We start from the raw sequence: 22,235 nt of genomic DNA, 5'->3' as shown, positions 1-22,235 counted from the left end.
ATGTCCTATTGCTCTCCTGTCATCCCCTCACTGTTGGGTAGGGGAAAAGGGGGTTTAGCAATTTTTCTCTCATGTGCCTTAGATATTCCTAAGGTTACTGTGGTGACGTCTACCCACAAATTTCAAATTGTGTACCTGCAAATAGCCAAATCCTTAAACCTGATGTTAGTAAATTATTATTATAACCAATTCTCATCCCAGACAGCAGAGACTGTGGAGGATCTAGAGAAGAATCTTACGGCCTTCTGTGGCATACAAAATGCTGCGGTCATTTCAATGATTTGGGCAGGTGATTTTAACATTGCAAAATGTCAATTTTGCGGGGAACATGTATATGGATTTTCCGATCCACACGGCAATTTTAGTGGTCCCTTTTCACACTCGGTATACGGGGAAGCTATAAATAGATTAATTTTGTCTTATAGCCTGGCCGATACCGCAGATGCAATGGATGAAGATGACAGTAGACCCCCTACTATTACAGAGAGAAGTAGAGGCACCACGATTGACTTTGTCTTGATATCCTCTAACTTGGTGTTCAATTTGTGTTACTTTAAAGTCCACCCACTGCCTTTTAGTGATCATCACCCTATTCACACTGTCCTGACAGGTAATTCCTCCGTAATACCAGCAAAATCTACTTGCCCCCCCATCAACCACACAAAAACATAAAGGGGTTCATTTAAAATGGAACAGCGTTAACCCAGACATACTCTTCATTAATTTAATTATAAACCTGGAGCCTGATTTTCTTTGGTGCCTATTATTAGATAGACCCCAGGAAGTCATCCTTAAGAGCTTCTGTAATATAAGTGATGAGATAGGTAGGTCAACTAACCTCTAACAAACAGACAAAATGACGCCCAGCAAATTCTTGGTTCAATAATATATCTACCAAAAAGCTCAAAAAGGTTACTGCGCATGTCCCACGTGATCAAGAGGTCATAATTAGCTCAAGAAGGGCCTATAAACAGGCCCTATTGAAAAGGAAGTGCGAATTGAGGAGCAAGGCATGGGGCGATCTAGGCAGAGCAGCCTAGCTAAAAGAAGGTAAACTCTTTTATTTTTACGGGTAATTCCTCGCCTGGAATTGAGTGCTATATTAGCAGCCAGGATTGGACAGATCACAAAATGTTTTAATCTGGGGAAGTCACTTCCACCCAAAGGGAAGTTGCAACATTTCTGTCAGCTTTAGCTGGGGATGAATGGCTAGTCGATCTTATTGATCTGTCGTATGTAATTAGCGCAATCCAGAGTGCGGCAAGTGGTAAGGCTCCAGATCCAGATGGGATCCCAATTGCTTTATTCAAACATAATATCGAGGTATGGGCCCCGTTATTGACTAAGGTTCTGAGAGGCAGCCATTAAAGGTAATCAAAGGGATTCATGGAAAGAGTCCATTATTGTCCCGATTTTTAAAAAGGGAGATCGGAGTTCGTCTACTTGTTATCTTCTGATTTCCCTGGTAGATCCCACCTTTAAAGATTCTCAGTCGAGTAATTCTTGATAAGTTAGAAATCTGGGCAGAGGATACTGCCCTCTTTTCCTTGTTTCAATACGGATTTAGATCCAGCTCAGGGACAGTGGAGCAGGCCTTAAGTTTAAATCTTGTCTGGGATAAATACGTGAAAGCCGGGAGAGGTGGACCTCTCCTGTGCTTTTGATTTAGTGGACTGTGGGATCTTATGGGACTTAATGGACCAGGCCGGTATCTAGTCTGCTTTGGTGGACCTGGTGCAAAGATTGCGTACAGATACTACCAAGGTGTGCTACGCACTTTCTGGGGAATGCACAAGTCCAATTAGGGTATCTAATGGGGTATGTCAAAGCTGTATTCTCGCCCCATTCTTATTTTTATTGTACATCAATTCACTAGGTACTTATCTAGATTCTTTTAGCCTGGACATTCCATATCTCAGCTCAAAAGCAGTCCCAGTTCTCCTTTATGCAGATGATGCTATTCTTTTAGTATTAACTGCCAATGGTCTCCAAAATTTGTTGAATGGATTTTATTATTTTATGACCAAATTAAAGCTGAAAGTCAATTTCCAATAATCTTTCATACTGACTAGCGGCCCTAGCGTACCAAAAGAAAGGCCTTCCTGATAGGTGGAACTCAGATGGTGAAAGAACCTTTTTTAACTATTTGGGTATCTTGTTTGATGCCTCTGGGTCCTGGGAGAGGCTGACCAGCCAAAGAGCCCCTAAAATGGGGACTGCATCTGACACTCTTTTTAGATTTGCTAGCAAGCTTGGATGTAAGCCTTTTAAAGAACTGATTCAGTTGTATAAAAGTAAATGCATCCCCCTTGGGACTTATGGCACAGGAGTGTGGGGTTGTTCTTCTTCTGGGCGACTCCAAGTTGTAGAAAATACATTTTTATCCCGCCTGCTGGCTTTACCCCACAGTACAGCTAGCCTGATTCTCCACTTCGAATCAGGCACAGACTATATCGGGGATCTGGTGAGTCTGGCCCCACTGTTATTATGGACTAAAATTTGGGCCACACCAAAAGCTGCATTTTCCCGCTTGGTTTTAGCAGATTGTTTAAAATGAGACAATTGGCAAGCCATACCCTGGCTTGCATATGTCAAAAATAACTTCTGTGACCTGGAATTAAATACTTTATTGATCTCCCTGTTGAGATACACATTCAAATTAAAGAGCATGGTAAAAAAAAATGTTTATCTCATATGGAGGAAGGGCATATAGTAAAGGGCCCTCATCATGGTCTCTGTGAACTTTATGCAACTGGATAACATCTCAGGTGAATATGTACTTTTTATGGCTAACTAACCCTCAGCATAGAACAAGGTTAAGGCTTAACTTAATCCATCATTTGATAGCCTTTTCATTGGCTGGGACTAGAACAACTATCTGTTCCTGTTGTCCATGTGATAAAACCTCAACCCAGTCTGCGGTTCATTTTATGCTCTTTTGCAAGCTGTACTCTGTATGTTGGGCTCGTTTTCTCTGCCCTATTTTTTAACAGATGCCCCTTTTAACATACATAGACAGTTTGAGATATTTGCAATCTGCTGTCTTACCAGAAACCCGGTATGCTGTTGTGAGCTTTATTAGAGCGGCCATAAAATGACAGAGGGCCTATGGGAATGAGATCTGACTTTTTAAAATGTCTTATTTATGCTTGTGTTATTGTCTAGAATAATTGCTCATTGCACCTTAGGTTGTTGGAACCAGAAGTATTTTTTATGAGTGGATCTGGCCAAAATTATGTTTTTAATGCTTTTTAATTTTGCTTGATTATGAGGCATTTTCTAGAATAATAGCACATTGCACTTTAGATTGTCAGAACCAGAATTATGTTCCTATGAGTGGACCCGGCCAAAAATTTTGTTTTTAATGTTTTTAATTTTGCACTATTTTTTTATATATGTTCCAATGTTTAACTGCACAGTGTACTTTACGTAGATGAGATCGGAAATTTATTAATCTATAATACGATTCCGCTAAAATGTGTTGTTGAAATGATGTTCAAGTTGGTCTTGAGGTAACATTTTAGGAAGGCGTCTTGCTATTTTTTCTAAATTACATGGAAGCTAATAGTTGTAATTGCTCTTATCCTCTGCCACAGGACATATTTTGTATGTATTAGTGTTTTTACTGTCATTTTATGGTCTAAATTTAGACCAAATAAAGATATCATTTATTTGATTTGAGTCAGCAGGTAGTAGCTTAGCTACAAAGAACTTGAAAGTAGATACATCTGAAATGTCTACACATGGTTCTGTTTTTTCCTTCCAAGTACAGAACTAGTTGAGTATGCCTCTCAATATCATCACATATTTAATAAAACCCCTTCTTCGTAAGCCACTCATAGAAGGATTTAGCCTACACCATATCCCGAGTGTTGCTACAAGAAGATGATCGCCAAAGTTCCCTATTCCCAATTCCCCATGTGTATGCACGAGTATGCCAACATGTGCATATGCATGATTGACCCTTGTTTCATCTAAAGGTTAATTAGTTATTCCTGTGAAGAACCCCTTTCCCAAAACCTCACTATTAGATTTCACAACCATGGAAATGCAAATATTCCTGCATTTCACAGGAGTATATTTGTTTCCCATTCTGTCTGCTGATTGATGGTAAATACTTTAGAAATTCAACTCTTGATGTCATTTTGCAGCAGCCCTCTGATCCCCTGTCCCCTCTTCAAAAAATGTACACAGCCCCAGTGTCAAACTTATGAATGTGTTGTTTTATAAAGGTAAACTATACCTATATTCCTTGTGTTAGACCTGACAGCCTTAGGGTGGTCACCCCTAACTTTTTGCCTGCCTCCCTCCAGTTTTTGGACACTGTTTTTGCTGGTTTTAGGACTCTGAGCACTTTACCACTGCTAACCAGTGCTAACGTGCAAATGCTCTCTCTCTTAAAACATTGTGACATTGGTTAATACCCAATTGGCTTAAGTCCCTAGTAAAGTGCACTACATGTGCTCAGCGCCTGTACATTGAATGCTACTCGTGGGCCTGCGCCACTGGTTGGGCCACCCACATAAGTAGCCCTTTACCATGTCTCAGGCCTACAATTGCAAGCCTTGTGTGTGCAGTTTTACTGCCACTTCAACTTGACATTTAAAAGTACTTGCCAAGCCTTAAACTCCCCTTTTTCTACATATAAGTCACCCCTAAGGTAGGCCCTAGGTAGCCCATAGGGCAGGGTGCTATGTTGCTAAAAGTCAGGACATATACCTGTGCAGTGTATATATCCTGGTAGTGTAAAACTCCTAAATTCCTTTTTTACACTACTGTGAGGCCTGCTCCTTTCATAGGCTAACATTAGGGCTACCCTCATATACTGCTTGAGTGGTAGAGTCTGATTTGAAAGGACTAACAAGGTCATATTTCGTATGGCCAGAATGGTAATACAAAATCCTGCTGACTGGTGAAGTTGGACTTAATATTACTATTTTAGAAATGCCACTTTTAGAAAGTGAGTATTTCTCTGCACTTAAATCCTTCTGGGCTGGGAGGGTGGAGGGCCTGACACTTACATGTCAAATTACAGTAGCCTGCCCTCACACAAAGGACTGCCACACCCCCTACTGGGACCCTGGCAGACAGGATGGAACTGAGAAAATCACTGCACGCCGAACCGAAACGACGCAGCCCGACATCGCAAGGAGAAGAGCGATGCAGCACCAGAGTTGCGACCAGAAATTCGACACAGCCCGACATCCTGAGAGGAATCGAAGCAGGGCCTGCCATGCGGTAGAAATTTCCATGCATCACCCACCGGATCGACGCAGCCACTGTGACCTCCTCCGGCACGCCCAGGATTTCGACGCATCATCCCCAGAGCGTCCGAAATCCCCGCAACCTGAATTGGATCCCAGTCTACGCTTCGGAAATCGACGCAAAGCCTGCCCTGCATGACAACTCAATGAATCATCGTCTGTATGCGCTGGAAAAATCGACACACACCTCCCCGTTTTCCAAGCATCTCCTCCTCTGCGGTCCCTTGCGAAGAATTTGAAAGCAAACCAGGCATACGTGCTTGCAAGAGACACTTGTTGCTTTTTAAGAGACTAAAGACACTTTATATAATTTTTAAATGTGATATTTCAGCATGTACTTATTGCATCTTAATCGCTTTGACCTGCATCTTATCAGATAAATAATATATATTTTTCTAAACACTGTGTGGTGTGTTTTTGTGACGTTCTACTGTGTTATTGCATGATCTATTGCACAAAAACTTTACACATTGCCTTCTAAGTTAAGCCTGACTGCTCAGTACCAAGTTACCAGAGGGTGGGCACAAGATAATTTGGATTGTGTGTGGCTTACCCTGACTAGAGTGAGGGTCCTTGCTGGGACAGGGGGTGATCTGACTGCCAACCAAAGACCCCATTTCTAACACCGTGTGTTTGTATGTACATGGCACAGGTAGACTGAACCTAGCGAAAGGCAGCGGAGCACTCTGAAGGGTCCAAGGAAAAGACACAGGCCCTCATTATGACCCTGGCGGTCCATGGTCCGCCGGGGCCGCTGTGGCAGTCTCACTGCCATGTGACCGGCTGTGCAGACCTCCATATTATGACCTCGGCGGTTTGGGCACTGGCAAGCTGTCGCATCCCCGCCCGTCTGCTGCTTTACCGTGGCCCACCAGGCTGAAGGTTTCTACCTGCCGCCAGGCAGGAGTCGGATAACTGCTGGGGTTATTCCAACTAGGGACACAGCCAGCATTTTCTGGCGGTCTCACCACCACAAAATGCTGGCTGAAAGGTATCCCGACTTACTTTCCTGTCACTGGGATACCCCCACAAACACCTCCGCACACACACCCACATACACACAAAATCACACACCCCCACTCACACATGCACTCACAACATTCACCCCATAGACAACCATATCCATACACATCACACATGCACATACAAACATACACACCTGCACTCACTTACACCCGCCTTACCCCTTACACATTCACCCATGCACACACACCCACCCTGTCCACATGCATACACACACGCATCACCATATTTACACAGACACACACGCATGCGCAATCACTCCCCCCCACATTCATGACACGCATACACACTCACACACACCCCCCACCCCACCTTGCGGACGACACGTATCTCGTCCGACAAGGTGCTCCTCTGTGAGGGGACGGGACCCGGCGCTCCCACCGCCAGCACTGCCACACCGAAAAATGACCGCCACACAGAATTACTGCTTGTAATTCGGTGAGTGGTCTTTTTCTGGCATGGCGGTGTCGGCAGTGGGGCTGACTAAGCGGCGCCAGCCTCCATAGTGAATGCCACCGGATATCCAACCGTCGGCGGTGCAAATATCTGGTGGCAGTCATAATACGCCGATCGGAAGACTGCCAGCACTGGTCTTCTGGCGGTGGTCTTGGGAAAAGACCGCCGCAGTCCTAATGAGAGCCACAGTGTGTGACTGGAACAGTAGCTGTTTCCTCAGAGTGAAAAAGAACTGTTACTGCAAAATGATGTAGCTCTCTGTGAAGAGCTGCGTATTCAGCTTTTTCTAAATTGGAGTAGGTTTGAGGCAGTCCTCTTGCATGTAGGGATGTCATTCCAGATCCTCAGTGCATAAATAAAAGGTTGGTTGCTTTGTTTTTCTTTCTGGCTCTTCTTTGTTTCCATTGTGATGGCGCCGTAGCTGTGGGTGTTCTGAGAGCTAACAGAGATGGTGCGCTTGTAAGCCAGGTAGGCAGGGATGCCGGTCATGATGTCAATGTAGATGATGCTGCTGGTTTTGAAGATGCTGTAAGCTGATGAGCAGCCAGTGAAGTTACATCAAGTTGGAGATGATATGGTCATATTTCTTCATGCCGTGAAGAAGTATGATCCAATATGTAGGATGCCATTTTAGGGTCAAGTGTAGAGGCTTGAAGACTGTGGAGCAGGACAAGAGTATGAGGGCTTGAACAGCAGTTATCAAGTCACTTTCTAGGAGGAAGGGTTTCACTTTCTTCAGTAGAAAGAGCTGGTGTCCTGAAGATGTGTTCCTTGTGGCTGAGATTAGTGTTTCGGGTTGAATCTTAGGGACTTGTCATTTGATGTTCAAATTCATATTGTGAAGCCAGGTTTTGACTAGTTGTTGCTTGTTGTTCTCAGTGAACATCAGGAACTCTGCTCTCTTCAGGTTAAGCATCTGTTATGTACTGGATATAGAAGTCTGCATGAGTTGTGAGCAGCCGTTGAGGGGTTGGATGTATGGAGAAAAGGGGACCTATTATTATGCAAAAGTAGACTACATTTTGATCTCTGTCCATTTTATGTAAGAAATACTGATATTACTTCCACTTTTTTTTTTACCATGGGCTTTTTGAATGAGTCAGTTAAAGATTACCTTGCAAACATTTTTTTGGGAGTTACCAAAAATGACGAGCATTATCGTTACCTGCGAGCAGAGTCCCAAGAGAGTAGAGGTTGAAGATGACGAGGCAGAAAGCGGGACCCTGTGGAAAAGTGGCAGCCTGCCTGCCTCGGCGTGATCTGAGGCCAGATTGATAGCCATAGGGGCGAGGGGCTGTTAGTGCTAGTCAGTGCTTCAAGTTTTGTATTATGACAGGGATTGCTGCTGCTACACACCTAGATGGAACCTCTAGGCACAAAGCGTCTGTGAACTGTACCCCATCATTGTAAAAACGGATAGTTATTTCTTAAACTGACCAGACTGCATCGGCAGACAGGTAAAAACAGTTTAAGCCTGGGAGAGCTGCTTAGCTGCCTGCATGACCCGATGGAAGCAGGAGTTTGATACTTGAGAAATAGAAAAGGGCTTGTGGTTGCTTGGTGAGGAGTGGAATGAGCTGGAGGATTAAAACTCTGTGTTTGTGAGCAGAAGACAAGAATGTACCCTTTCAGAGATTTCGCACTTCAGCTCCCTGTCCTTTCAGCGTTATTAAAAAACATATTATGATTATACAAGGCAAAGCAGGGTAAGACGTCACTGCTGACTGCATTATAGTAATTAATAGCGAGCTCCCCCCGCTGAGTGAGCCACTCATTCAGCTGTTCTGCTGTGTAGTACTTTCACAGAAGGCGCATAAATTAGATGTACCTCCCAGTGAAACAGAAAATTAAAGATTAATTTCCGAACCACCACAGCCGTAGATAAACATGCTGTGAGCGTTTTTAATCTGGAGTTATTTAATCACACACTACAATTACCCCAGATGTACTCCATGAATTATGAAATGGGATTCTTTTCTAAACGACTCTAATAATCTCACCCAGGAATGCTAATCTACTCATCAGGCTTGTTAGAGCTGACACTTAAAAGTGAGAGGTTCACTCCTGCAAGCGATTCATACATTATCCTTTCTTATCCAGATTTCCTCCTGTTCTCGTTCATGGCGCAATCCTTTTTTAGCTGATTGTGAAGCATTTTTCTTTTTCTTTTTGCAGTAATTGCTCAACATTTTGTCACCGATGTTTCACCGTGTGAAGTGCGCAGCAACACAAGATATACCGAGGCACTAGAATGATATGGGGTTGAAGACTTTGCTTTGAAAGAATGACCTCAAAACAAACATATTTTGGAATAGGACAAATAAACTACAGTGGGTTTCCTGTCTAGCTTTTGAAAATGGAAGTCGTCACAACCTGCAAGAGTCTTCCATTGCCTGTGGTACACTGTAAACAAATGCCGATTTTAATGTGCATTCAGTACTAGACAACACACTAAACTGCTTGTTTTACCTGGTTACATTGCACGTTGGAACAGTGCACCTATTTACATTTTTGTCAAAAGTAGTCGTAACGATTTGCCCAGAACCGCATATCATTTTTGGTCAAAGACAGGAGTAGACCCCAGGTATCCAGCATCCATGGTTAGCACCTAGGTGACATTTCATCACTTACACCTTGGTTATCTTGGAATTAAACATTCTGCCACTACTTTACTAGTATCTAAACCCAAACATAACGTGCTTCCTCTGCAGACTCAAAGACCAGCTTCTTCGCACAAAAAATCCAAGATGATTATGCAGTTTGCCCAGTGCCGAGGTGTGGTTATCAAATTTCTAATCTAATTCCAAGAACTCTTAGACACCTTTTAGGCAGATGTTTGTCAGTTTCTTCGTTGATGCCGTTCATTTGATTTATCACTCGACCTTTATGCACTGAAAGTCTTGTTGCATGGTTAAATGGTAAAAAAACTACTCCTACGCAAATTACCTCTCTTCAGAGCCAAGCTCTGCCTGTGGTGTATTTCCTAATGCTAGCGAAGAGTTTTTTTTACTGCAATTCAGGATGGTTAAGGTTGTATTTTGTCTTCAAAGGTGCACATGTGCAGATGGATTTGAAGGCGAAAACTGTGAAGTGAATGTAGACGACTGCGAAGACAATGACTGTGAAAACAATTCTACCTGTGTAGATGGAATCAACAACTACACCTGTCTATGTCCACCTGAATACACAGGTATGCATGCACCAGAGGTCAAAGAGTTGTTCCTGCAGGTTTCCCATATGATGATAATTGCAACTGATTCTCAACAACTATGGGGGTCATTATGACCCAGACTGCCAGGGTCGCGGTGGCGGTCTGACCACCGGCAAAGCGGTGGTCCGACTCCTTTGGCGGCGGTCTGACCACCACATTATGACCGTGACAGTTGCGCCACGGTTGGACCACCAGTTCTCATCCACAGGCAGGACTGGCAGTGATGGCGGTCCTAATCCTCCAGGGCAGTGCTGCCAGCACCACAGCCCTGGGGATTACAACCCCCCTCTCTGTCAGCTATTACATGGCAATAGCACCACCATGTAAAGGCTGGCAGAGATGGGGTGCAAGGAGCCCCAGGGGGCATGGCATTGGCAGTGCAGGGGCCCCCATAGCCAGCCTCGTCATGCTGTTCACTGTCTGCGTTGCAGATCGTTTACAGTGCAACGGGTGCTGGTGCACCATGTGCACAACAGCATTGCCGCCGGCTCAATTATGAGCCAGCGTCAATGTTGTGGGCTGTTCCCTGCTGGGCCAGTAGGCGAAAACAACGTTTCCGCCTCCTGACCCAGTGAGGAACTCGTTATGGGGCCTGCTGGAAGGCGACCGCACTGGTGGCAACCTGACATTGGTAGTTTGGCAGACGGTCTTTTCCGTCCGCCAAAATCATAATGTCCCCCCAAATGTTTGAGGAGGCTGTTTGGCTCCCACCTCTTTTTTTATCATCTGAGTTAATATATGTATAATGCCATGAAAATTGGGATTTTGCTATGCTAGGTGCTCAGGGCTCCGAACCAAAAATACTGTAGGCCCATACTGAGTATCAGACAAGCTACCTTGTGTCTGTATTATTTAAAATTGCTGGCAGTACTTGGTTTTATCACGTCAATATATCTCTGTCCAGGGTATCAATATTTGTTTCTTTTAAGATTTGTCACAGGTATTTCAAATTACAATGTGAAATGTAATTGAAGAAAATACTACTCTAACAATTTAAAAATTAAATGTAACATGCAGTATCAAGCACCGTGCACATTCCAGTACTTCCGAATGATGTTAATGGCACAAATTACAATAGTGCTGACATAAGGCTAAGTATGTGTTCCATCCAATATCACTAACAAACTTTAGAACCAGTGAAATACAATTACTGTTGTGTCCGATGTGTAAGATTTACTGTAGCTTGTTTTTTCATCTTCTTTTGGAAGTTCTAATGTGTCTAGGTGGCTCTACGATCATCATAGCTTAATATTTATTTTGCATTTCTACATGTGCATATGACCTCTAAATGCATATGTATATATATATGTTCGATGGCATGTGTAGCTGCAGATACACATGCTGTGCACATCCCGCCATCTGGTGTTGGGCTCGGAGTGTTACAAGTTGTTTTTCTTCGAAGAAGTCTTTTCGAGTCACGAGACCGAGGGACTCCTCCCATTTCGACTCCATTGCGCATGGGCGTCGACTCCATCTTAGATTGTTTTTTTTTCCGCCATCGGGTTCGGACGTGTTCCTTTTCGCTCCGTGTTTCGGGTCGGAAAGTTAGTTAGAATCTCGGAAAAATCGTCGGTATTGTTTGCGTTCGGTATCGGGTTAGTTACAACAGATCGACACCGAATTAAGAACAGCTCCGGTGGCCCTTCGGGGTTTTCTTCCATCCCCGTCGGGGCCTGGTCGGCCCGGCCACGTGTCTCTTCAAGGCTGATGGAACGGACCCCATTCCGCTTCTGTCCAGAATGCCATAACAAGTATCCATATACAGATCAACATCTGGTCTGTAACTTGTGTTTGTCACCAGAACACAAGGAGGATACTTGTGAGGCCTGTTGAGCGTTTCGGTCCAGGAAGACACTCAGGGACCGAAGAGCAAGAAGACTGCAAATGGCGTCGGCGCCGACAGGACAAGAGCGTTTTGAGGAGGAGGAAGAAACATTCTCCACCCAGGAGTCGGACTCTGAGGAGATCGATCCTGAGGAAACGCCGAAAACCGTGAGTAAGACGTCGAAAACAAGAACTCACGAGAAAAGCGCTAAAGCCCAGGGGACGCCACCGCCAACAGGCCATGGATTAACCCGAAAAGTAGGTGACCGTTCATCGGCACCGAAAAAGGGCGAGCTGGTGTCGAAGTCATCCGACTCCGGTCGAGATACCGGCACACAGCAATCTCGGGCCCGAGATAGTGGCTCAGAGAAGATTCAGCACCGAGACAGCGGCGCCGAAACGGGTCGGCACCGAGAGAGCACGACGCCGAAAGTAAAAAAGGTTTCGTCGGAGCCGAAAAAAGCAGCCGAAAAGGTTTCGGTACCGAAATATCCGGCCTCGGAACCGAAAACAAGTTCCTACACTGAGCAACAAGGACTGTCCACACAAATGAAGACACATAGATTTGGACAGGAATTACAGGCAATAGAGCCAGATCACACACAAAGACGGCTCTTTATTCAAAAAGATACAGGGAAGATCAGCACTCTTCCTCCAGTCAAAATTAAACGCAAGCTTGCCTTCCAAGACAAAGACAAACAGCCACACGCAAAGGTGGCTAAACAAGTAACACCACCACCATCCCCACATCACTCTCCGCAACCATCACCGTTAGCCACTCCACCAATAATGCAAGCCCCCAACTCATACAGGAATGAGTCAAGATGACCCTGACGCATGGGACCTTTATGACGCACTAGTGTCAGATAATAGTCCAGAATGCTATCCAGCTAAACCATCGCCACCAGAGGATAGTACAGGCTACGCACAGGTGGTGTCAAGAGCAGCTGCATTTCATAATGTCAGCCTTCATTCAGAGCCCATTGAAGACGACTTTCTTTTTAATACACTGTCGTCCACACACAGCCAATATCAGAGTCTTCCTATGCTACCCGGAATGCTAAAACACTCCAAACAAGTGTTTGAGGAGCCTGTTAAAGGGAGAGCCATTACTCCAAGAGTAGATAAAAAATATAAACCGCCACCAACAGACCCAGTGTACATTACACAACAGGTAACACCAGACTCTGTTGTAGTGGGAGCAGCGCGCAAAAGAGCCAACTCTCATACTTCAGGAGATGCACCACCTCCAGATAAAGAAAGTCGAAAATTCGATGCTGCAGGCAAAAGGGTGGCGGCACAGGCAGCAAACCAGTGGCGTATTGCAAATTCGCAAGCTTTGCTAGCCAGATATGATAGGGCCCATTGGGATGAAATGCAACACCTTATTGAACATTTACCCAAGGAGTTCCAAAAAAGAGTGCAGCAAGTAGTAGAAGAAGGACAGGGTATCTCAAATAATCAGATACGGTCAGCAATGGATGCTGCAGACACAGCAGCTAGAACTGTCAACACAGCTGTAACAATAAGGAGACATGCATGGCTGCGTACATCAGGATTTAAACCAGAGATACAGCAAGCTGTGCTGAATATGCCATTCAACGGACAGCAGTTGTTTGGGCCGGAGGTGGACACTGCGATCGAAAAACTTAAAAAAGACACTGACACGGCCAAAGCCATGGGCGCACTCTACTCCCCACAGAGCAGAGGCACATTTCAAAAGACACAATTTCGAGGGGCGTTTCGAGGGCAAACCACAGAAGCCACAACCTCACAAACAAAGCCCACTTACCAGAGCCAGTATGAGCGGGGAGGTTTTCGGGGACAATATAGAGGGGGACAATTTCAAAGGAACAGAGGAAAGTTCCAAAGTCCCAAAACTCCTCCAAACAAGCAGTGACTTCAAGGTCACAAATCCCCAACACATAACACCTGTGGGGGGGAGACTAACCAAGTTTTACAAACATTGGGAGGAAATAACAACAGACACTTGGGTCTTAGCAATTATCCAGCATGGTTATTGCATAGAATTTATCAACTTCCCTCCAAACATCCCACCGAAAACACACAATATGTCAAAACAACATATAGATCTTCTAGGACTAGAAGTTCAGGCATTGCTACAAAAAGAAGCAATAGAGTTAGTACCAAAACAACAAATAAACACAGGAGTTTACTCCCTGTACTTTCTAATACCCAAAAAAGACAAGAGTCTGAGACCTATACTAGATCTCAGAACATTAAATACCTACATCAAATCAGATCACTTTCACATGGTTACATTACAAGACGTAATCCCACTGCTCAAACAACAAGACTACATGACAACACTAGACCTAAAGGATGCATATTTCCATATACCAATACATCCTTCACACAGAAAGTACCTAAGGTTTGTATTCCAAGGGATACATTACCAATTCAAAGTGTTGCCATTCGGAATAACAACTGCACCAAGAGTTTTTACAAAATGCCTAGCAGTAGTAGCTGCACATATCAGAAGGCAGCAAATACATGTGTTCCCGTACCTAGACGATTGGTTAAAATAAACCAACACGCTAAGACGGTGTTCACAACATACAAAATATGTCATAGAAATCCTCCACAAACTAGGTTTCTCAATCAGTTACACAAAGTCACACCTTCTGCCGTGTCAAACACAGCAAAACTTAGGAGCAACAATCAACACAGCAAAAGGGATTGCCACTCCAAGTCCACAAAGAGTTCACACATTTCACAATGTGATACAGACCATGTATCCAAATCAAAGGATACAAGTCAAACTGGTGATGAAACTACTAGGCATGATGTCTTCATGCATAGCCATAGTCCCAAACGCAAGGTTGCACATGCGGCCCTTACAACAGTGCCTAGCATCACAATGGTCACAAGCACAGGGTCAGCTTCTAGATCTGGTGTTGATAGACCGCCAAACATACATCTCGCTTCAATGGTGGAACAGTATAAATTTAAACCAAGGGCGACCTTTCCAAGACCCAGTGCCAGAATACGTGATAACAACAGATGATTCCATGATAGGGTGGGGAGCACACCTCAATCAACACAGCATCCAAGGACAATGGGACATACAGCAAAAACAGTTTCACATAAATCACTTAGAACTGTTAGCGGTATTTCTAGCGCTCAAAGCATTTCAACCCATAATAAGACACAAACACATTCTTGTCAAAACAGACAACATGACAACAATGTATTACCTAAACAAACAGGGAGGTACACACTCAACACAGTTGTGTCTCCTAACACAGAAAATATGGCATTGGGCGATTCACAACCACATTCGCCTAATAGCACAATTTATTCCAGGAATTCAGAACCGGTTAGCAGACAATCTCTCTCGGGATCACCAACAGATCCACGAATGGGAGATTCACCCCCAAATACTAAACACTTACTTCCAAATGTGGGGAATACCACAAATAGATCTATTTGCAACAAAAGAAAACTCAAAATGCCAAAACTTCGCATCCAGGTACCCACAACATCAGTCTCAGGGCAATGCACTATGGATGAACTGGTCAGGGATATTTGCGTACGCTTTTCCCCCTCTCCCACTTCTTCCATATCTAGTAAACAAGTTGAGTCAAAACAAACTCAAACTCATACTAATAGCACCAACATGGGCAAGGCAACCTTGGTACACAACACTACTAGACCTTTCAGTAGTACCTCATGTCAAACTGCCAAACAGGCCAGATCTGTTAACACAACACAAACAACAGATCAGACATCCAAATCCAGCATTGTTGAATCTAGCAATTTGGCTCCTGAAATCCTAGAATTCGGGCACTTAGACCTCACACAGGAATGTATGGAGGTCATAAAACAAGCTAGAAAACCTACCACTAGACACTGCTATGCAAATAAGTGGAAAAGATTTGTTTATTACTGCCATAATAATCAAATTCAACCTTTACACGCATCTGCAAAAGAAATAGTAGGATACTTACTACATTTGCAAAAATCTAACCTAGCTTTCTCTTCCATTAAAATACATCTTACGGCAATTTCTTCTTACCTACAAATTACGCACTCAATTTCATTGTTTAGGATACCAGTCATAAAGGCGTTTATGGAAGGCCTAAAGAGAATTATACCACCAAGAACACCACCAGTTCCTTCATGGAACCTCAACATTGTCCTAACACGACTCATGGGTCCACCTTTTGAGCCCATGCACTCTTGTGAAATGCAATACTTAACGTGGAAAGTTGCATTTTTAATTGCCATCACATCTCTAAGAAGAGTGAGTGAAATTCAAGCATTTACCATTCAAGAACCATTTATTCAAATACACGAAAATAAAGTTGTTCTACGGACCAATCCTAAATTTTTACCAAAAGTAATCTCACCGTTCCACTTAAATCAAACGGTAGAATTACCAGTGTTCTTCCCACAGCCAGATTCTGTAGCTGAAAGAGCACTACATACATTAGACATCAAAAGAGCACTAATGTACTACATTAACAGAACAAAACTAATTTGAAAGACAAAACAACTATTTATCGCCTTTCAAAAACCTCATACAGGAAATCCAATTTCAAAACAAGGCATTGCTAGATGGATAGTTAAGTGCATTCAAACCTGCTATCTTAAAGCTAAAAGAGAACTGCCTATTACACCAAAGGCACACTCAACCAGAAAGAAAGGTGCTACCATGGCCTTTCTAGGAAATATTCCAATGAACGAAATATGTAAGGCAGCAACATGGTCTACGCCTCATACATTTACCAAGCACTACTGTGTAGATGTGCTAACTGCACAACAAGCAACAGTAGGTCAAGCTGTATTAAGAACATTATTTCAAACTACTTCAACTCCTACAGGCTGAACCACCGCTTTTGGGGAGATAACTGCTTACTAGTCTATGCACAGCATGTGTATCTGCAGCTACACATGCCATCGAACGGAAAATGTCACTTACCCAGTGTACATCTGTTCGTGGCATTAGTCGCTGCAGATTCACATGCGCCCACCCGCCTCCCCGGGAGCCTGTAGCCGTTTAGAAGTAGATCTTAAACATTTGTACATTTGTAAATATATTACTTAAAACTTTATTATGTACATACGCATTCACTCCATTGCATGGGCACTATTACTAGCATACACAACTCCTACCTCACCCTCTGCGGGCAAAACAATCTAAGATGGAGTCGACGCCCATGCGCAATGGAGTCGAAATGGGAGGAGTCCCTCGGTCTCGTGACTCGAAAAGACTTCTTCGAAGAAAAACAACTTGTACACTCCGAGCCCAACACCAGATGGCGGGATGTGCACAGCATGTGAATCTGCAGCGACTAATGCCACGAACAGATGTACACTGGGTAAGCGACATTTTCCATATATATAGCATGGATCCTTATCAAAACAAGCTTGTTCCATAAATAAGTTGCACAAATGTTTGTCAGGTGAATGTATCTAGAACTTTTGAAGACTGATTAATTGTTTTTGATTGTACAACCTTTTCTTGTGATGTAATCTCTAATGTGGTCTTTTTCAAAATGGATGTTCCCTGCTTATTTGTTACATGCTCAAGGAGAGAAGAGTTTACAGGTATCGTGATTCCCCTTTGGGATGCTGCCTGGGCTGCTACCTTCTGCAAACAGCCATCCTCCCTCTAAACTCCCATTGTTATAATGGAGATGTTTACATAAATAATTAACAATTCATAACCTTTTAAAATAATGCTTGAAACCACACTTATACACTTAGTAATTGGTGTTAATTTGAACCAATTTAATATTTCTCAATTTGTCACTCTCAGATGTATGGGCTGAGACTTTTCTCGTCTCACTTTGAAGTATTCAACTCAATGAGGCATCCTCCATGGTGAAACCTAGTGCAAACCCGCAAAAATAATCTCTAGCACCATAAGTACACATTTCCTTACTCTTCCATTTACATGGCATCTAGGAGAAGAATAGTGTCACATTTGCAGTTGTGTGCTCTGCATATTTGGCCTTCTCTTAGGAATCAACTGTCAGAAGTACCTAATCCAGCAGTGGAGAGTGAAAAGAGGTTATCTCTCCTCATACTCACACCTGTAACATTTCAGTCAGTTTTATAGTGCGCTGGTCTGACCATCACCTGCACAATGCTATCACACTAACCCAGGCATCTTTAAAGGACGAGTCAGTCTACAACTCATTACAGATGTGAGTGAATTAGCAACTTTCTAAAAAGTATATTAACATTAAGTAGGAAGATTGAACTCTTCAATTTCAATAGTTATCTTTCTTTACTTCGGATGTTCCTACCCCAGATAGTGTTTGTAAATATCACCAAAATCCTGAGATGTCAATAGAGCGCCATATTCAACATTACTCATTTTGTAGTTTTATATTGTACTTTTATTTTCGTGTAGTTAGTTGAAAAAGTTGATTCAATTTCATGTATGGCTGTAGATACACATGTCCTGCATACTCCTACCATCTAGTGTTGATTCCAGCGTGTTGCAAGTTGTTTTTCTTGGAAGAAACATTTTCGAGTCATGAGATCGAGTGACTCCTCGAACTTGGTGCTACTGCACATGGGCATTGAATACGAATCCTTTGTTAGATTGTTTTCTCTCTGCCGTCGGGTTCAGATGTGTGTCTTCTCTCTGTCTTTCGACTCACTCTGGTTCAAAATCTTTCCATCTGTCTTCTTTATCAACGGTATCAATTGCATATTTCCATTCTCATGTTTGTCGCCACTCATCAGGCAACAACCGCATACCCTCTGGGGCACCTCACCTGTTTTAGGCCAACCTCACCTTGCAGCACCGAAGAATATGCTGACCTGATGGAACGGACGTGGTTTAATTTCTGTCCTCATGCCATCCTAAATTACCCCACACCAACCAGCATCTGGTGTTTAACTTGTGCCTCTCCCCAATCACGAGGAAGCTACCTGCAATGCCTTCAATTCCTTCTGGTCGAAGAAGAACGTTCGGGACCGAGGTGCTTGTCGGTTGGAGATGAGACACAAGATTCCGTATGACACTCCAATCATCTTTGGGGAGGAGCACGCCCAGGAGGAGCTGGAACAAGTGGAGTCCTTCTTCATCCAGGACTAGGACTCAGACTTCAAGTCGGATATCAAAAGCCACGAGGTGACATCAGCACAACCCATGAGTACCGTGGCCCCCTCCTGTGCACCCTAATACTGCTAAAAAGCCCATTACAGTGGTCGCCAGACTGCCACTGCCACAAGGCCATGACCATTCTAAAAAAACAGCTTCGGCCGGCCCGCCCTCCGGTTCAGCTTCAAAGACAGCCAAGACCGCAACATCATCTATGGCATCGACCTCCAGGTCCTCAGTCCGAGCCATCTCGATCCGGACTTCAGTACCAAGTACTTCAGCTCTGAGCTGACCAGCTTCCACCTCTGCTTCAGTGCAGACAAAAGGAAACTGACCAAAACTTTCAGTGCCAAAAACAAAGGAGTCAATGCCTTCGGAGCAGAAAGACTCTCGCCAGTCTGCAGCTAGGCCATCACCTGTTTAACCTATCCTGGAGACGATGGACACTCAACAGCACTGCCTCCATATCAAAGATGGTAAAGGGTGCATTATTACTCTCCCACCCCTGTTATGTTGAAGAGGAAATTGTCATTCCACAGGCTTTGGACACTTCTGCACCTCCAAAGAAGATCAAACCTCACAAGCCTTCTCCTCCTCCTCCTCCTGGCTCACCTTCTCCACCTCCTCCACTCCCTGCTTCTCGTCCACCTCCCTCCCCTCCTCATTCAACTCCCTCACCTACTGCAGGCGATCTGACACCTCAGGGTACCCCTGTATATACTGGAGAAGATTTGTGTAGGACACAGCAGGACCCAGATCCATAGGACATATATGATCCTGATCTCATGTTTAGTACTGACACAAATTTGTATCCTGCACGACCCTCCCCACCAGAGGATAGTACATTTTACCAGTAGGTAGCTCCGGCAGCTGTCTTCCATAATATTGAGCTGCACAGGGGCTCCATTGAACAGGACTTCCTGTTTGATAACCTTACATCCACACATAGAGATATTAAGTTTCTCCCTGTGCTCCCTGGTATGCTTTGTCTCGCAGACAAAGTTTTTAAAGACCCTGTCCACTCTATGGTTATCACCACTAGAGTAGATAAGAAATAAAAACCTTCTCCCTCTGACCCGCTACACATCAGATCCCAGGTCCCTCCAGACTCCATAGTGGCCACCACTGCATGGAAACAGACCAATAGTCAGGCCCCAGGGGACTTTTCTCCTCCAGATAAGGAGAGTAAAAGAAGCTGGATCCTGCCGACAAAAGAGTGGCTGCAAAGGCAGCCAATCATTGGTGTATCGCCAATTCACAGGCGTTGCTAGCCAGATACGACTGGGCTCACTGGGATGAGATGGAGGAGCTCCTCCAATTTCTCCCAGAGGAACTACACAGAAGAGGGCAGCAGATTGTTGCAGAGGTGCAAACAATCACAAATAACTCAATCCATGGTGCTCTAGATGCTGCAGACACAGCTGCACCCAGAATTAACACTAGTGTTTTAATAAGGTGGTACGCGAGGCTTCGATGCTCTGGATTCAAACCAGAGGTCCAGCAGGCGGTGCTTAATATACCCTTCGACAAGGAGCACCTTTTCGGCCCCCAAGTGGACTTCACGCTTGAGACGCTGAAAAAAGATACAGTCACCCCAAAAGCCATGGGTGCTCTTCAGTCCCCCTCACAAAGGGGCACATTTTTTCACCCCACATTCAGAGGTGGTTACAAATCTACAACCTCAGAGGCATCTCCCTCCCACCCCAGACAGCATTCAGCCTCATATTCAAGTTTTTTTTCAGGGGAGCCAAAAGAGGTAATAACAACCAACGCAGAGGAAAGAACATTGATACCTGAGGCTCTACCTCCACAACAAAGCAGTGACTACCTATGTCTCCCCTCCTCACTCCAGACTTTTCGGGGGACAACTTCAAAATCTTCATACCGAATGGCGCAACACCAGTACGGACCAATGGGTCTTTTCCATTATCCATCAGGGTTACTGCCTGGAGCTCATTACCACTCCTCCAAACATCCCCCCTCACTCTCGCAGACTATCCCACGAACACTTCACCCTTCTCAAACATGAGGTACAGTCTCTTTTTCTCAAAGGGGCCATCAATCCAGTTCCATTACTACACCAGGGAAAAGGAGTATACTCCCTGTACTTCCTCATCCCCAAAAAGGACAGCCCTATTTTGCACCTCAGAACACTTTTACATGGTCACTCTTCTAGACGTTATCCCACTTCTACAACAGGGCGACTTTATGATGACCCTAGATCTAAAGGGCACCTACTTTCATATCCCCATCCACTCTGGATATCCCAAATACCTAAGATTTGTAATTGCAATCAAACAGTACCGGTTCAAGGTCATTATGCTTAGCTATAGTGGCCGCACACCTCAGAAGACAAAACGTACATGTGTTCCCATACTTACATGACTAGGTCATCAAAGTCAGCACACTACCACAGTGCCAAGATCACACTCAAATGACTGTGGACCTGCTCCATGCACTGGGATTCACAATCAGATTTGTCAAATCTCATCTCCAACCTCTGCAGATACAGCCCTTTCTAGGAGCTATTCTCAATGCAGTGATGGGGCTAGCATAACCCCAATCCGGCTTGGTTTCACAGTTTTCAGTCTCTTCTCCCCCAGTTGCAGGAGAATCTAAATATACACAGTGAGGACTATCATGCGCCTGTTAGGGATGATGGCCACCTGCATTGCCATTGTTTGCCATGCCAGACTCCACATGCATTCCCTTCAGCAGCATCTATCCCGTCAGTGGTCTTAGTCACAGGGTCACCTGGAAGATCTAGCATTGTTAGACTGCCATACTCACTGCTCTCTGCAATGGCGGAACACCACCAACCTGTTGAAAAGGCAGCCTTTTCTGGACTCTGTGCCTCAGTTCATTCTGACTGCACGTGAATCACTGAGAGGTTGGGGTGCTCACCTTCAAGACCTCACAGCACAAGGCCTTTGGGATCTCAGGTCACCAATCCTCACATATCAATGACCTCGAGTTTCAGGCAGTATTTCTAGCCCTGAAAGCATTTCTTCATCACTTCTCTCACAAGGTTGTCTTAGTCCACACAGACAACATTACATCCATGTATTATCTACAGAAACAAAGGGGGACACTGTCGTCCCAATTGTCACAACTCTCTCAGACGATATGGAAGTGGGCTCTCTACCACCACATTCACCCGGTGGCAGAGTATCTCCTAGGAATGGACAACAACTTTTCAGACCAGCTCAGCAGGATGCAGCTACAAGCCCTCAAATGGGAACTCCACCTGCAAGTCTTTCAACAATACTTCCTAAAATGATGGAACTCCTCAGACAGACCTTTTAGCCACAGCAGAAAATGCAAAATGTCCAAGCTTTGCCTCCAGGTACCCACACCCTCTTTCCAAGGGCAA

The 22,235-nt window shown here is 44.3% G+C and overlaps 1 protein-coding gene across 2 annotated transcripts in view; it reads left to right on the top strand.

Annotated features, from left to right (window-relative positions):
* The window catches only part of SLIT2 (slit guidance ligand 2), a 598,494-nt gene that overhangs the window by 509,393 nt on the left and 66,866 nt on the right, over positions 1–22,235 (top strand). For both annotated transcript variants that reach the window (XM_069202176.1, XM_069202175.1), the window contains exon 28: positions 9,794–9,933. In XM_069202176.1, the coding sequence (XP_069058277.1) occupies positions 9,794–9,933 (140 nt within the window). The remainder of the gene's footprint in view (positions 1–9,793; positions 9,934–22,235) is intronic.

This window comes from Pleurodeles waltl, chromosome 1_2 (assembly GCF_031143425.1).
Source record: "Pleurodeles waltl isolate 20211129_DDA chromosome 1_2, aPleWal1.hap1.20221129, whole genome shotgun sequence".
NCBI classification, from domain to species: Eukaryota; Metazoa; Chordata; class Amphibia; order Caudata; family Salamandridae; genus Pleurodeles; species Pleurodeles waltl.
This window is presented reverse-complemented; position numbering and strand designations above follow the sequence as displayed.